Source organism: Natrix helvetica, assembly GCF_964273705.1.
Source record: "Natrix helvetica genome assembly, chromosome: Z".
Classification (NCBI taxonomy): domain Eukaryota; kingdom Metazoa; phylum Chordata; class Lepidosauria; order Squamata; family Natricidae; genus Natrix; species Natrix helvetica.
In genome coordinates, this window is record NC_138554.1 from 61,046,043 (window position 1) to 61,064,100 (window position 18,058).

General features: G+C 43.1%; 1 protein-coding gene across 7 annotated transcripts in view; it reads left to right on the plus strand.

Annotated features, from left to right (window-relative positions):
* FHOD3 (formin homology 2 domain containing 3) overlaps nucleotides 1–18,058 on the plus strand; it is a 270,970-nt gene that overhangs the window by 110,639 nt on the left and 142,273 nt on the right. For all 7 annotated transcript variants that reach the window (XM_081971408.1, XM_081971409.1, XM_081971411.1 and 4 more), the window contains exons 5-7: nucleotides 4,442–4,547; nucleotides 9,009–9,103; nucleotides 17,831–17,942. In XM_081971408.1, the coding sequence (XP_081827534.1) occupies nucleotides 4,442–4,547; nucleotides 9,009–9,103; nucleotides 17,831–17,942 (313 nt within the window). The remainder of the gene's footprint in view (nucleotides 1–4,441; nucleotides 4,548–9,008; nucleotides 9,104–17,830; nucleotides 17,943–18,058) is intronic.

Here is an 18,058-nt window from a genome sequence, read left to right on the forward strand (position 1 = left end):
TCCATAGGCCTCTAATTGGGCCTGCAGATGATGTGTTTAGGAGACAACAGGATTGGTGAGGGACCACGTGGCATAAAAAGGACAGTCTTGGGACACTTAGCTGGAGCAACATTCTTAATCATAAGGATTAATGTTTTATATTATTATGTAGTTTAATCTAATTTTAAGGACAATCATTTTAATGTGCTGCTGTGTTATTGTTTAAATGTCTATTGCATTTGGTGTTTATTGTTGATTTTGTTTTAATGGATATTATTTCTAATTAAAGCTAAGGTGTCTTCACCATGTTGGTATTCCAGAGCTAATGGGTTGGTCATCTGGGGAAGGAATAGAAAGGTCCAATAGCTAGCAATCCCTTTGGGAGAAATGCTACACACAAACAAAAGTTATAAGCACTTTGAAAGAACAGATCCCTATACTAGCTGCTATGAAAGTCCTGCTTCTTCCTGATTACATGTACTTGTCTCATTAGGTGTAGCAGAAAGGGCATGTAATGGGCACTTCTGTCTGAAGATACCCAGAAAGCAATCTTTTTCTGCTGGGGCACTCTTGTTCTGGAACATCATTCATCCTGATGCCATGATCTCAATGCTTTTAAGACAACCCTCAAAGTTTGGTTCTTTTAACAGGCTTTGGGACTCAAGTATACTTTGCTAATCCATTCTCCCATAGTCCTTTTTATGTATTTAAATTGTTTAATTTTTATCATACTTTTATTGTGTATCATTTAAGTCATATATGTGAGATGAGTGATTATATAAATTTAATAAAGAGATAGAAGAGACAATGTGAATCTTGCAAAATCCAGCAGTGAAAACAAGTTTGTATTCTTAAAATCTTAAAAACATGTGATGGCTCAGCTGTTAAAGACCTGGGTGCTACATGACAGGGTGAGCTCTCATTACTTGCCACACTCCTCCCCACCTAGCAATTCGAAAGCATGCAAATGCAAGTAGATGTCACTTTGGTGGAAAGGTAACAATATTCTGTTCTGCACCTCAGCATATAATCATATAATCATGTTTTGTCTTCAGACAAAGCTGGGTCCCTCAACTGAGCACCAACCTCTAGAGTTGAAAACTACTGGATAGGGGGTACCTTTACTTTTGTTCTTAAAATCAGAATATATTTACCAAAACAACTATATTTGAAATGCAAAACTTTAGATGGTTTTCTTTATCTCCCTGCTTCCATTTTGTTGCAATTTGTTGCCAGATACAAGAGTTCCAAACTAAAAAGGTGCAGTTCTTTCTCACAATATTTCTTCATAACGTAGCTGTCACTTTCTACATTTTAATCAATCTGAAAATGAGAGAAGAAATTACCATATTTTTTGGAGTATAAGACACACCGGCGTATAAGACGCACCCTAATTTGGGGGGAGGAAAACAGGAAAAAAAGTTTCTGCTTCTGCCTACCAGCATCCATTGGTAGTAATCTGGCTAGCGTCCTTGCAGCAAACCTGATTCAGGAGGAGCAGCTGATTGAAGGGTGGAATACCCACAACCAGCTGTTCTAGGCTGCAGGAATTGCCACAGCCCATCACTGCCTGTGTGCCTTGCATTTTCGGGCGGTTCCAGGTGACGGAGATCTTCACTTCCACTTGGATTTTGATAATGAGCAGTACAGATATTTTTAGCCATTTAAAACAAACCTATCACCCTACGTGGATTTAACTGGAGTGCGTGGGATGGGGGGTGATTTTCATGGGGACAGAAGCCCCGAGTCCCTTTTGGGAGAGGGGGCGGTATATAAACACTAATAAATAATAATAATAATAATAATAATAATAATAATAATAATAATAATAATAGGGACCTGGCTGCTTGAAGAAGCTGGCCCAGCTCTGGTGGCACTTGGGATCGCTGAAGCCCTTTTGGAAGGGCACCTGCTGCGGGGGCCCAGACTCTTCCCGTACAAAGGCATTTACAGTAACAACGCGTTGGTTAACAATGCCTCCCACAACCATTTCCTCCTCCCCTTAAATCCTCTCTCCTCTGCATGAGCTAAACTTTTGCAGCGTAAAACTTAAACCAGGTGCTCTTGTGAGGTGGCGTGGGAGCTCCTTGGGAATGGTGCTTGGTGTTTCCTCTCTCCCAACCCCCTTCCTCTTCCCCCCCACCCCACTTTCCCCATCCTGCCTGCGAATGGCTGCCCCATTCTGTAAGCTGGAGCCCTGAGGAGGTACGGCAGAAACACGTGAAAGTGAGAAGTAAAAGAACAAAACAAATGCCGAGTTTCAGCCAGTAGAGGCTTGGCAGCAGTGTTGCCGAGGAACCAGAGGGTGCAAATCCGAGGGGAAGAAGGTGGCTGTTTTCCTCCTGAAGGGGTCCCTTTCCCTGGGTTCATAGGGAATCACTAGTCTCTGCAAGGTCTCTTACCCCCTTTGTTTCTCCCCCCCCCCCACTTTCGTGAGGATTGTAGTGCCTTTGGGAAGGTGATCATGCTTTAAAAATGTTATGAGAGGAGGAAGGAGAAAAAGGGCTTTTGGGCGGCAATTTTCAGCAGTTCCAAGCGCGGCTTTCTTTCCCAGTTACTCAGAGGCTTTTGTATATGCCGACCTCCTCCTTTTCCTGCAAATGAGAGGTGCCTCAGAGACGCTAAATTTCTCAGGACTCTAGATTGGGAAGTTTAAAACCTGGAATGGGATACAATCAAGCTTGATTCAAAGGCTTTGGCTTTGGATCGTTGCGCTGCCACCCAAAAATGCCGTTACAGTGATCTCTTCAGAGCCCACTTCAATCTGCCCCTTCTCGGGCAGTTCCAGGTGGCAAAGATTGCGATAACAGTATTTGGGGGGGGGGGCAGCAAAACAATCTCAGGAGCTTGATTGTATCCCATTCCAAGTTTTTAACTTCCCAACCTAGCATCCTGGGAAGAAAATGAGCATTTGAGGTGACAAGTGGTTCCAAGCTGCAGGGATACAATCTGCCTCCGCAGCGCCCTTTTTTGGAATCGGATAGGGGATTGTGGTGCTGCCGCCCAAAAATGCTTTTGTTGAAAAGGCTTTGAACGCAATTCCGTGGGAATCAGGCTCCATGTGGAAGTGAAGATTCCCTCTCCCCCCCCCCAACCGCCTGGAACCACCTGAAAATGAGATGCATAGAGCGGGTGGGTAGAGGTACATTCGGAGTGTAAGACACACCCACCCTAAGGAAAAAAGGTGCGTCTTATACTCCGAAAAAATACGGTAGCTTGCTTTTCTGTTTTATGGTATGGAAAGTAGAGCAAGAAAGAAAATAATTGGAAATTGGAAATAAAGTTACTGTGAAAAATGGAAAGGTGATTTGCAATTACTCTTTGCCAGTCCCCCAATCTACAGAATTTATTTAAATTATTTTTAATATATGTTTGGTTGTCATTATGGGTAGGAAGATTTAGACTGGAAAATCAGTCTACATGATGCAGAGAGAAGGTGGTTTACTTTCTACCAAATTCTAGGAAGAAAAATCATATGAAGGAGAGTAGAGTGAGTAAAAATCTATGCCTGGGGATGAGGACAAGGAGAAAAATGATAAAGCTTTTTCATTTTGTCTAAAGCAGGAGGCCCTGGGCCGTGGACTGTGTCAGTCCATGACCTGCTAGGAACCAGGACGCACTGCTGGAGGTGAACAGCATGCGAGTGAACGAGCGAAGCTTCATCTATATTTGCAGCTGCTCCACAGCATTACCCTCTCAGCTCACATCATCAGGCCTTATATTCTTGTAGGAGCGTGAACCGTACTGTAAACTGTGTGTGTGAGGGATGTAGGTTGCATGCTTCTCCTCCCTTCCCTCCTGGTCTGTGGAAAAAGTGTCTTCCACAAAAATCAGTCCCTAGTGCCAAAAAGGTTGGGGACCGCTGATCTACAGCATTTGTAGGTAGGGAAAGGGAGAATGAAGGGGACAAAATTGATGCCATTTAGATTATGATACATCTTCTAAAACATTCTTGGATGCCAAAAATCTTTTTCATCCTTGTTTGTGGGTGAATGGTTTTTTGAAGTGTGGTTATATCAACATAGTTTTTTAATCCAAAAATTAGTCTTCATTTTAACCATAATTTGTACCAACAGTTGTTAAATAAAGCAATCTGTTAAATGAACCACAACTGTGCTTATGATTCTACATCCGCTTTTCTTTGCTTCACGGACCTGAAAAAGTTATAAATGCAAGGATTGGTTGTAAAATTGCTTTTTCATCACTGCCATAGTCACGAACAGTTACTAAAGGAGGGCGGTCTGTATGTGCTTAGTAAAGCAAGAAAAAGGAGCAAGCAAAGAACATGCTGGCTTGATATCATCAAAGCTGATACAAACAACTGAAAGAAGCTGTGCTTGGTAGGATAGCTTGCCTATAAAGAGTTGGACAAGACTGAATGGAGAAAACCACTGCTACTTTATTTTCAGTATGTTACAAAATGTATCATTTGTCTTTTTTCCCCTTGTCCTCTCCCTCACAGGATGACAAGGATTTGGTTCATGAATTTGTTGTAGCAGAAGGCCTGGGTTGTTTAATAAAAGTGGGAGCTGAGGCAGACCAGAACTACCAGAATTACATCCTGAGAGGTACAGAAACTTAATCGTACTAGCTATGTATGTTTCACGTGATAACTTATCTTCTATTGCTCTCTATCTGTTTAGTTTCATTGTAAATTATATTTGTAGTCAGTTCAATATGCCATTGCTACTATTTTTAGAATAATAGTTATCCTTATCCTTTATATTATTCTCTTGTCTTTTCCCGACAATTTATTCTGATAATTTCCAATTTTTTCCTACATTTTCAAATGCTGTTCTTCAAAAGAATTTCATCTCTGATTTCTCAGAATGGTTTTTATCCCTTTAATTTTCCTCATTTTTTTCTGTTCCTTAGAAAAATGCTTTATCTGTATAATTTTTTCAACTGTGCCCAGTATGCATACTTTTGTGTTTGTGTGTGTGTTTTTGTGTGCACATGCAGACGCATTTGAGTAAGTCTTTTCTCCTAGCAGCTGCCTGGATCAGTTTCTGTAGTTTTCTATAGTTTTCCTGGATTTTTGAAAGTAGTTTGCCTTTGCCTTCTTCGAAAAAGAAACTTGAAGCAAACATGACTGGTCTAAAGTCACCCAGCTGGCCTTGTGCAAGGCATTACTAGAATTCACAATCTCCCAGTTTCTAGCCTAATACTTTAACCACTAAACATATGTGGATTGGACTTTCATGTTTTTCTATGAAGACATTTCACTTCTCATTCACCTTCTTAAGCTCTGTCGGGATGATGGTTAATGGAAGGATTTATATTCCTTGCAGACATCTGATCATTTGCATTCTTTTAGTGTGTCCTTAAGTCCACCTGGAGGTTTATCTGTGTTGTCAGGGTCACCGGCAAGAAGTCTTTAGTGACAGTACTCGCATGTGCTTTCACCCCAACAGCCCATAGACATTTATAGTCTACCTGGGGCCAAATTACCCAAACCAAAGCACTACTCCATGACATCAAGGGAACTAGAAGAACTGAGAGTGTTCATAGATAAGAACTTAGCCAGGAGTTTTATTCAACCCTCAGAGTCGCATATGGCAGCTCCTGTGCTGTTATGGGAAAAGAAAGGCAGCTCCCTGCTTTTATGTACGGACTATCGTGGGCTCAATGCAATCTGCATGAAAAACATGTATCCTCTGCCACTAACTAAGGACATGTTAGCCCATCTAGTGAAGAGTGGAAATATTTACCAAGCTATATTTGAGAGAAGCTTATTACTGCATGCATATCAAAGAGGAGGGATAAATGATAAACTGCATTTAATTGCTCCCTAGGATGTTTTCAATTCTGAGTTCTCCCATTTGGACTGTAGGGGGCTCCTGCCGTTGTTATGACTAAGATCGCCTAGGCAGAAGCAAGCATTGCTCTGTTAAGTGCCACAACCAATGGTCCTACAATGGCTGGTAAAGTTGCACCCCTCACTTCCCTGAGGGCAGCAATCCTCAGTCCCACAAACAAAAGCCAATAAACAACAAAACCATTCGCAAAGGCAGAGAAGAAGTCCAAAGAGAAGATGCAAACTCATGGGGCAAGATCCAGAGTCAAGGGCAAAGATAGGTGCACAGAGTAAGTCAAGCGCACAAAGCCAAAGGAAAGTCCGTAAGGTAAAGCAAATCCTCAAGGCAGACTGCAAGACAGAGGAAGAAATGTGACTCAAGGCTGAATTTTTCCAAAGCTGGGGGTGGGGGGGTGTAAGCCAAAGCAAACGATTTTTCCCAACAAAGACAAACTCACCCTACTTGTACTTAAGTCACATGTTCCTTGTGAAGCAGAGTGGGGCAAACTTCTCCCAAGCAGCATCACAGATCTCCTTTGAGCTTGCCTCCATTCTACTCTCTGTGCTCTTGAATTGAATGGGGGAGGCAGTTATTTCTCATAGAGAGGATCTGCTGCCAATCAGCACCATTGTCAATCTGCAGCTGATCCTCCCCTGTGTCTGTGAGGGCAGGCAGCTCTCCATCCAGTTGCCTGAGGGTCCTAGGACAGTATTGTCCTCTCCCCCAATGCCTGAAGGGCCTGATACAGCATCATCCTCAGCCCCTGGCCTCTCCAAACATTCCAAGAGAGATGTGCCATCCTTGTCAGACAGTCCTGGTTCTAATTCCTCCTCCTCCTCACTGGTATCTGATGGAGCCATGACAGCCATGTTGATGCAACGGATTAATGAAGTTTTGCATGAACATTTGTACAAGGCAGTTCTAGTCTACTTAGATTAAATTTTGATTTATATGGAAACTCGGAAAGAACATGTGAAACTAGTAAGAGCAGTACTGGAATATAAGTGCCACACAACTATGTGAAACTCGCAAAGTGTTAGTTCCATAAACCAAAATATACTATTTCAGCTACTGTATTTCACATGAGAGAAGCGGTGGCTCAGTGGCTAAGACGCTGAGCTTGTCAATCAGAAAGGTTGGCAGGTCGGCGGTTCAAATCCCTAGCACTATGTAACAAAGTGAGCTCCCATTACTTTTACCAGCTTCTGCCAATCTAGCAGTTCGAAAGCACATAAAAAGTGTAAGAAGAAAAATAGGGACCACCTTCGATGGGAAGGTAACAGCGTTCCATGTGCCTTCAGAGTTTAGTCATGCCAGCCATATGACCACAGATATGTCTTTGGACAGCGCCGGCTCTTCGGTTTTGAAATGGAGATGAGCACCATCCCCTAGAGTCGGGAACGACTAGCACATATGTGCGAGGAAAACCTTTACCTTTTACTTTATTTCACATAAAGAAATGGACTCTGAGAACAAGAGCCTTAATAAAATGGGGAACCCCATGCATCTAGAAGCAACTGCAGAGCTCCTCGGCTTAGCTAACTTTTACCAACAATTTATTCTGTCCTTCGCCCAATAGCCCTCCTGATCACCAAACTACTGAAAACCAATGGGGAGGGGAAACCTAAACCAAGTCAACCACTTAAATGGTCCATGGAATCCCAAACAACTTTTGAGAAACTTAAACGCTTATTCAAACTTAACAAAACTTAAACCCTGCTGAACCTATTCTTAAGCACCTGGACCCCAACACACCTTTTGTCATCCAAGCTGATGGCAGTGATGTAGTAGGCAGACTGTTCTCCTTCAGTTCTTTATTAAGGAACTGTGCAGACCTGTGCTACAACTCCCAAAAGCTCTCAAATGCAAAGCGCAGATGGGCAGTTTGGGAAAAGGAGGCCTATCCAGTGCAGTGGGTACTTCTGCACTTGGAGGCATTTTTTTGGAAGGTAGCAAAACCCCTTTTGTAGTGTGAATGAACCACAAGAACATAGAAGCGTTAAAACACATTGAAAGTTATCTCCAAAATAACTGCAATGGACATAGTATTTCAACCATTTCAATTTCATCCTATGCTATTTACCCGGGAGAAAAATTTCTTGGCAGATGCCTTTTCCAAGTTTTAGATCCTCAAGATCACAGACCAAAATGGTGCCTCAAGTGGGCAATGATCTTGTACATGCCCTGAAAATGAACTTAATCAGGAATGGTTGGTTTACCCACCAGCAAATAAACTTTACTCTTCGCTTGGGTGGGAAACCAACACTGCGTGTCTGAAAGCCAATGGCCACCCATCCTATAGCGAACTGTAAATAAGACATAAGTTCTGGTGAAGTGAAGAAGAACATAGAGAACAACTTAGAGTGATAGGTTGCTAACTGCCCGGTGTGTGCAGCAGGAAAAGGCTGCTCTGGCAAACTACCTGAGTTACTACAACCAGTCACCAACCCCATGGCACCCTCTAAAGAAATTTCCATGGATTTCATGGTTGAGCTGCCAGAAATCTCTGGGAACACAATGATCTGGATTGTCATTGACCTCTTCTCTAAACAAGTACACATTGTGGTTTGCTCCCAAATCCCCTCTGCATGTACTCTGTCAAAGCTTTTCATGCAGGACATCTACAGGCTTCACAGGATCCTAGACTGAATCATTTCAGACTGGCATGTCCAATTCAATTCATGATTCTGGCAAGAATTTCTCAAACTATTGAGATCTACTCAGGGGCTTAACTCCTCACAGTGCCCTTAAATGAATGGAGAATGTAAGTGTACAAATGTGTGTGGAGCAGTACCTTAGATGTTACATCAATTATCAATAGGATACCTATCTAACATGACTTCTACTTTGCCAGAAGTTCACGAAAGTTAATCGCATAACCCCAGGACACTGTATCCATCATAAATACATGCCAGTTACCAAGTGTCCAAATTTTGATCAGGTTACCATGGTGATGCTGCAGTGGTTGTTAGTGTGAAAAACAGTTATGTCACTTTTTTCAGTGCCATTGTAAATTCATATGGTCATTAAATGAACGCTTGTATATAAAGGGCTATACTATATGCCAACAGGAGAAATTGTATTTAGGTTGTGGGAAAACTTCAATTTCAGTCTGATCAAAGTTTGGCTCTTGATCAACTCAGTGACCCCTTTTAATTTACATTTGGTAATTGTATGCTTTTTGCTTGTAACAGCAAATTGTTAAATAAAAAATCTTCTTTATTTCCTTAGCACTGGGACAAATTATGCTGTATGTTGATGGGATGAATGGAGTAATAAATCACAATGAAACCATCCAGTGGCTGTACATACTAATTGGGTCTAAGGTAAGAATGGTTTTTTCCGGAAATTTTTACTACAGTTTTTCTTTTTAATATATAGTAGTTCTGAGCCATATCTGTACTTTTTAAGGATTTCAAATAGACTAGTGCTTTCCAGCTAGCAAAAAGCAATTAGTGACCATTCTGTTTTAGAGTTTTCCCAATTTCTTAGCTATTTAAAACCATCATTTGTATAACACACTGCATATCTTTATGTTGCTAACAAGATTGGGTCTTGATACTTAAATTTACTTTTCCACATTCATTCCCCTTCTTAGCCTGAGTAATTCATACTTTATACAGTTTATTGCTTTTTGAACATATTTTATGCTTTTTAAAATTATGCATTAAATCATTTAAAATTTGTGTATTTAGTCGTTCATTTATTTAATTCTTGATATATATGGCACATTTCATTATAGAAAATACCCCATTTCTGTGAATTAAAATACAATACAATAGCAGAGTTGGAAGGGACCTTGGAGGTCTTCTAGTCCAACCCCCTGCCTAGGCAGGAAACCTTATACCGTTTCAAACAAAGGGCTATCCAACATTTTCTTAAAGACTTCCAGTGTTGGGGCATTCACAACTTCTGGAGGCAAGCTGTTCCACTGATTAATTGTTCTCACTGTCAGGAAATTTTCCCTCAGTTCTAAGTTGCTTCTCTCCTTGATCAGTTTCCACCCATTGCTTCTTGTTCTACCCTCAGGTGCCTTGGAGAATAGTTTGATTCCCTCTTCTTTGTGGCAACCCCTGAGATATTGGAACAATGCTATCATGTCTCCCCTAGTCCTTCTTTCTCTTAAGCTAGACATACCCAGTTCCTGCAACTGTTCTTCATATGTTTTAGTCTCCAGTCCCCTAATCATCTTTGTTGCTCTTCTCTGCACTCTTTCTAGAGTCTCCACATCTTTTTTACATCGTGGCGACCAGAACTGAATGCAGTATTCCAAGTGTGGCCTTACCAAGGCATTATAAAGTGGTATTAACACTTCACGTGATCTTGATTCTATCCCTCTGTTGATGCAGCCTAGAACTGTGTTGGCTTTTTTGGCAGCTGCTGCACACTGCTGGCTCATATTTAAATGGTTGTCCACTAGGACTCCAAGATCCCTTTCACAGTTACTACTGTTGAGCAAGGTACCACCTATACCAGTGATGGCGAACCTATGGCATGCGTGCCACAGATGGCACACGGAGCCATTTGTCAGGGCACGCGAGGCGTTGCCCTGTCAGCTGGCCAGCACGCATGTGCGCACTTGGCCAGCTGAGTTCACCCTTTTTTAAAGCCATTTTTTGCCCTCCCCAGGCTCCAAGGACTTTATAGGAACCTGGGGAGGGCGAAAAGAGCCTCCCCCATCCCCCCGGAGGCCCTCATGAGCTTCCCTGAAGCCTCTGGAGCACAAAAAAACAGCCCTATGGGCAAACCGGAAGTTCGGGAATGGACTTATGGTTTGCTCAGAGGTTCATTTTGACTGCTCCGGAGGCTTCAGGGAAGCCTCCTGAAGGTGCCTGAAGCCTCCGGAGGGCTTCCGGGGGAAGCGGGGGAGGCTGTTTTTGCCCTCCCCAGGCTCCTATAAAGCCTCTGGAGCCTGGGGAGGGCGAAAAAAGCATGCATAAAATGGGGGGGTCGCGCCTGTAGTGTGCGCATGCACACTGGGGGTGGTGTCACGCATTGCATTATGGGTGCAGCAAGCCCGCACACGACTCCCCTGCGCTCCCCCCACTTATGGCACACGAGCCAAAAAAGGTTCGCCATCGCTGACCTATACTGTACCTGTGGATTTCGTTTTTGTTGCCTAAATGTAGAACCTTACTCTCTTCACCATTAAATTTCATTTTATTAGATAGTGCCCAATGTTCAAGTTTGTCAAGATCCTTCTGTATCTTTAGCCTATCTTCTGGAGTGTTGGCTATCCCTGCCAGCTTGGTGTCATCGGCAAATTTGATGAGTTCCTCATTTATTCCCTCATCGAAATCATTGATGAAGATATTGAAGAGTACTGGGCCCAAAACAGAGCCTTGGGGTACTCCACTGCATACTTCCCTCCATGAAGATGCAGTTCCATTGAGGACTACACGTTGAGTGCAGTTGGTCAGCCAGTTCCGAATCCATCTGGTGGTGATGCTGTCTAACACACATTCTTCTACTTTGTCTAATAGTAGGTTATGGTCTACCTTATCAAATGCCTTACTGAAGTCCAAGTAAACTATATCAACAGTATTCCTCTGGTCCACTAATTTTGTCACATTATCAAAGTATGCAATAAGATTAGTCTGGCATGATCTGTTTTTGACAAATCCATGTTGGCTTTTGGCTGTTACTTTGTTTGCTTCTAGGTGTTCGCTAATTCGTTGCTTGATTATCTTTTCCAGAATCTTTAATAATAATAATAAATAATAATAATTTAATTTGTTAGCCGCTCCCTCTCCACAGGGGACTCGGGGGGGCGTACAAGAAGAGCACATACATATATACATATAAACATACACATACACGCATACACATACACGGAGGAGGAATAGTAATAAAATTAACAATTAAAATACCCCAAATTAAAAATTACAAATTTAAAAAAGACTGTCAGGAGGAATAGGATGAAACTACGGTTGAGCCAGGCCAGATAATTGAAAAAGGTGGGTCTTGAGCTTTACACGGAAGGAGCGGAGATCGGAAGTGATCCTGATGTCAAGGGGGAGGTCCCCAAAGGGCTGGGCCCATCACAGAGAAGGCCCTGCTCCTGGGTGTCGCCCCCCGACACTGTTTAGTGGACGGCACCCGGAGAAGTCCCTCTCTGTGCGAGCGAATTGGTGGTAGGGATGTATGGTGCAGGATGCGATCCCGCAGGTAACTAGGTCTTGTGCCATGGAGCGCTTTGAAGATCGTAATCAAAACCTTGAAACGCACCCGATAGACCACAGGAAGCCAGTGCAGCTCGCGCAAGAGAGGTGTTACATGGGAGTACCTAGTACTCCCCATAATCACCCGCGCGGCCGCATTCTGGACCAACTGTAGTCTCCGAGTGCATCTCAAGGGAAGCCCCATGTACAGAGCATTGCAGTAGTCTAGGCGAGACGTCACCAGCGCATGAGTGACTGTGTGTAAGGCATCCCGGTCCAATAAGGGGTGCAATTGGCGCACCAGGCGGACCTGGTGGAACGCCCCCCTTGCCACGGCTGTTACATGGTCATCCATGGACAGCCGGGCATCCAGGAGGACGCCCAAATTGCGCGCCCGCTCCATGGGGGCCAGTTGCTCGCCCCCGATGGCCAGAGATGGAAGCAACTGGTTGAACCGGGGGGCCGGAAGCCACAGCCACTCTGTCTTGGAGGGGTTGAGTTTGAGTCGGTTGTCACCCATCCAGACCCGTACGGTTTCCAAACACCGGGACATCATTTCGACGGCCTCGTTGGGGTGGTTCGGGGTGGAAATGTACAGCTGAGTATCATCAGCGTACAGATGATATCCCACCCCAAAGCCACAAATGATCTCGCCCAGCGGTTTCATGTATGTGTTGAACAGGAGTGGCGAGAGGACCGACCCCTGCGGCACCCCACAAGTGAGGGGGCTCAGGGTCGATCTCTGCTCCCCTGCCAACACACATTGCGTCCGGCCGGAGAGGTAGGAGCCGAACCACCGTAGAACGGTGCCCCTAACCCCCAACCCCTCCAGCCGGTGTAACAGGATACCATGGTCGATGGTATCGAAAGCCGCCGAGAGATCTAATAGGACCAGGATAGAGGAACAACCCCTATCTCTGGCCCTCCAGAGATCATCGACCAACGCGACCAAGGCCGTCTCCGTGCTGTCTCCGGGTCGGAAGCCAGACTGGCGCGGGTCTAGATAATCATTTTCCTCCAGGTGACGTGGAAACTGTTGGGCCACCACACTCTCTACAACCTTCACTAAGAAGGGAAGGTTGGAGACTGGACGATAATTGGCTAGCTACGTTGGGTCCAGGGAAGGCTTCTTGAATAAGGGTCTCACAACCGCCTCTTTCAAGGCGGCCGGCAGAGACCCCTCGCCCAACGAAGCATTCACTAGGCCCAGGAGCCAGTCGCGTGTAACCTCCCAGGATGCCAGTACAAGCCAGGAGGGACACGGGTCCAATAAACGTGGTAGGTCGCAGACGTCCACGTAACCTGTCCAAATCCTCGATGGCAACCGAGTCAAACTCCTCCCAGAGTGGTCTCTCAAGACTCGCCTCGGGCGTCTCCACTAGCCCACTGAAAGGGACCCATTCCCTCCGGATTTGAGCGATTTTATCCTGCAGATATTTCCCAAATTCCTCTGCCCTGCCCTGTAGAGGGGCTTCCCGCGGCCTCTGAGACAGAAGGGAGCGGGTCACCCGGAACAGGGCGGCAGGGCGGTTATCTGCGGACGCAATGAGAGCGGCACAATGTCGATGTTTGGCCGCTCTCAATGCCACAAGGTACGTCCTTAAGTAGGTTCGTACCTGTGCTCGGTCAAATTCGGAGCGGGAGGATCTCCAACGACTCTCTAGGCGTCTCTTGTGGCGTTTCATCACCCTTAGCTCCTTGGTAAACCAAGGGGCCAGGGTGGTTCGTTGCCGCAGGAGAGGCCGTAAAGTTGCCACTCGGTCTAGGGCCCCGGCAGTCGCACTATTCCATGCGGCTACCAGGTCCTCTACCCGGGGGCGGCTCAGGTCTACAGGAGGTGGCCCAAGCTCCGTCTGGAACTTATCCGGTTCCATCAGGCGCTTGGGGCGGAACCATCTAATGCCTTCCGGCTCCGCCTCCCCGCAGCGGGGGGTAGCACCAGGGAAGTCAAGTCGGAGAAGTGAGTGATCTGACCATGACAGGGGAGTGATAGTTAAATCCCCTATTCCCAGATCACTCGTCCACTGGCCAGAGACAAAAACGAGGTCCAGCGTGTGGCCTCCCTCGTGTGTAGGGCCCTGAATTAATTGAGTCAGGTCCATGGCTGTCATGGAAGCCATGAACTCCCGAACCCCCTCGGACGCTTCTCCCATTGACGGCACTAAAAGTTTGGGGGTCTCAACCGCCACCGATGTGATCAGCTCGAGGAGTTCAGGCAGGGCCGCTGATGTATAGCGAGGAGCCAGGTGTACTATCAGCAGGCCCAACTGTCTCCCTGGGCCCCATCTCACGACAAGGGACTCACACCCGGATGTCTGCGGCACAGTGAACTCTCTCGGCTCTAAGTCTTCCCGGATAATCACCGCTACCCCACCGCCCCTTCCCTGGGCCCGTGGCTGGTGGAATGCTCGATAACCTGGAGGGCACATTTCCACGAGGGGTAGACCTCCCTCGTGGCCCAACCAGGTCTCTGTTATTCCCGCAAGGTCCGGCTCCCCCTCCAAGATCAAATCATTGATGAGAGGGGCCTTGTTGACAACGGATTGCATTGCATAACAACAGCCTCAGGCCCTGGGTCTGTAGATCCTGACCACCTAGCATGCGGGGGTTGCTACAGGCGACCGGGTATGACCAATAACCACGGTCTCCCAACCGACTACGAGTTCTTAATCTGTCCTCGCACCTACCCCTCCCCACGACCGTTGGTATCAAAGAGCCCTGTCTTGGAATGCTATCTTCCCTCTCCCCCCCCACTCCGCTCCCTCCTCTCTCGACCACACCTATTCGCCTGGCTCTACCATCACTCCTGACCTGATCCACCCCCCCCAACCCTGGAACCCCTTAAAACTCTTAAAAAACGATTAATTAAAAAGCCCCTTAGTTTACGCTTTCCTGGTATTGAGGTCAGGCTGATAGGTCTATAGTTTCCTGGATCTATTTTTTTCCCCTTTTTTGAAGATGGGAACCACATCAGCTCTTTTACAGTCCTCTGACCTCCCCCGGTGGTCCAGGATCTCTGAAAGATATAGTTCAGTGGTTCTGACATCTCATCTGCCAGTTCCTTCAGAACCCTGGGGTGTAATCCATCCGTTCCTGGTGATTTGAACTCGTCTAGGGTAGACAGGCGCTCACCATTTTCTTCCCTATTTCAACTTGTGTTCGAAATCTGATTTTTGTGGTGCTGTTTTTGATAGATTGGACTGTTTTATCCCTTTGTGTAAAGAAAGATGCAAAACATGAGTTAATTAGTTTTGCTTTCTCCCTGTTGCTTGTCACCTTCTTGCCACTTTCTCCCAGCAATGGACCAATTGTTTCCTTAACTTTTTTCTTGTTCTTAACATGTTGGAAGAAGCTTTTTTTGTTATTTTTAACTTTTGTGGCAAGCCTTTCTTCATTGTGAGCCTTAGCTTTCCTTACTTCATCTTTACAAGCTTGGGCTATTTGCTGATATTCTGCCTTAGTTATGTCCCACCCTTTCCACTTTTTGTACTTATCTTTTTTGTCTTTCAATTTGTCAGAGACTTCTTTATGCAGCCATGCTGGTTTCTTTTGGGAGCTGTTATTTTTCTTCTTCAATGGTAATGTGCTAGACTCGGCTTTTGTAATCTCATTTTTCAAAATTTCCCAAGCTTCTTGAGTTGTTTTCCCCTTGAGGATTCTCATCCAGGGAATTTTTCCCAAGCTCTCTCTAAGTTTATTGAAATTAGCTCTCTTAAAGTCCAAGACTCTAGTTTCACTTTGTTCTACTACTTGTGTTTTGCTTAATGTTGAATTCCAATATTGCATGGTCACTTGCCCCCAGGGTTTCTGTGGCTTCAACACCTTCTATTAATTAATTAGGAATCGATCACCTTGTCTTTATATTCAAGATCACCTTAAAATATAACCACAATTATAGAGGAAAATATATTTAAAAATTAAAAGATAAATACAAAAATAGATAATACAAGGTGAGTAGGGTTTTTCAGAGTTTTTCAGCAATTGTTATATGTTAATGATAACTGAGCATTTTTAAAAAATGGAAGTTACACAATAGACATAGTTTCTGAATTTGAACAAGAAAATAAAAGATGATTAGACTTACAACCACACAGAAAAAAGCAAGAAGAAAATCTAATGCAATTCTAAATTAGAATATCATCTGTTTCTACCAAAACAGAATTCTCTAGAAATAGATATTCTATCAATTTAAATATTTCTAAAATTCCAAACTTTAATTTGACACTTTACCTCAAATTAAAGTTTGGAACTAGTATTATTAGATTTATGTTTCCCAACTTCAGTTCACATATTCTAGCAAACTTGCTTCAATTAAATGACTAAAGTCTTTATCTCTACAGCAAAAAGAGGATCTGGATTAAATTTACAGTATAACACAAAGAGCCATGCACCAGAGTAAAGGGAATGTGTCCCTGAAGTACTACTATCCATTCCAGGAAATATCAAAAGGATCAAGGACAACTAAGCAGCCTTTTTATCCAACTAAGCAGTATTTTTATCCAACCAATTATCATACATAGTATATTTTTGCTTCCTGAAATAGCAAGTATTTATATCTACAACAATGCTGTAGATATAAATACTTGCTATTAAGGAAAAAGTCTATTTAGAAGTTATTTTATTCAGTTTTTATTATGGTTGGAAATTGTAGTGAAGGGGATATTTCAGACCCTTTCCATAGCCATTTTAATTCTTACAATATAATAGTGATATAGAAATTTGTAGTTTTATTTAAGAACCAGTAAAACACTACAAGATTTTATTCCCTTTTAGAAAGAGGAACAATTGAAGAACTGTTCATTAGTTTAACATTTAATATAATGCAGTCAGGTCACTGCTTTCAGAGTCTAGGTAAATTGAAATATGGAACACATTTACTCAAAATACAGTAGGTTACAAAAGAATGGTAATCGTATAAATGGATTAGAAACATATGAATAATGTTTATATAAGAATTATGTAGAATTGTAATTGTTATTTGTTATAATGGTGCACTATGTTTCTTTTTTTTTTTCATTTTAAAGCATTTTTAGGTGTAGTTTTTTTTATGTATTTGCATTATTTATCTTTGTAATTTGTTTTTTTTTCCTTTGGTTTCTGCTATTTTTTAAAAGCAATAAAAATACATTTTCAAAAAGTATGTATGGTAAAATACTATTATTCCTATCTTTTTTTTGAGGTCAGGAGATCAATAGTTTTTAAAAAACAGACAATTTGTCAAGCAAAATATAGCATGTCCTGCAATTGATTCAGTAGCTAGAGTTCTGATATCTTTCATTATCCTGTTCCAAAATGGCTTGCTCCAATCCATTGGACTGATACTGAAAGCTAGTACTAGAATTTGGAAAACTTTTGTACTGGGGGTTTCTATTACTTTATATAGATTGTTTCAGAATGTGACTCATCCATTTATGTATTCAACTTCTGATATGATTACCCAGAACCAGTTTGATTCTTGAGCCCAACAAATTGATTCTGTGAATCATTTAAATTAATAGTTATGACTTAGGATAAAGAAGGTCCATATGTTTTAGGAGGGTGGAAATAGAATTAGTTTCAGACCACATGCTTTAACAGTCTCTGATTTAAATTACGGCATCAGTAATTAAAGGTGTTTAGATAGCACCTAAAGAGTGATTAAAAAGAGTGAGGAACTAGGCTAGACTAATCAGTTCTATTTGTACATGTTTTATGGATTTGCTTTTTGTTCTACTTTGACATTTAATTTAGAAGATGAAGCATATTTTGCTTCAATCAATGACTTAGGAATAATGATGCTGCTACTGCAATGATTTATTTCCACATAGAATTAGCCTGCATTGCAGTAAAAAGAAACAACCATTCTGCAAATTTTACAGTTTGATTTATGAATAGCTGTTTCTTCCCTTGCAGTTTCGTCTGGTTGTAAAGACAGCATTGAAATTGCTCCTTGTTTTTGTGGAGTACACTGAATCCAATTCATCTCTTCTTATTGAAGCAGTGGCTACTGTTGATGCAAAAAGGGGTGAGTCATTATTCTTCTAAAAAGAGGGGAAATAATTGTGGATATTCTATTTGTTAAAAAATACTTACACTACAAAAATAGTGTGGGGGTCATTAGATATTTTCCTTTGATTACAC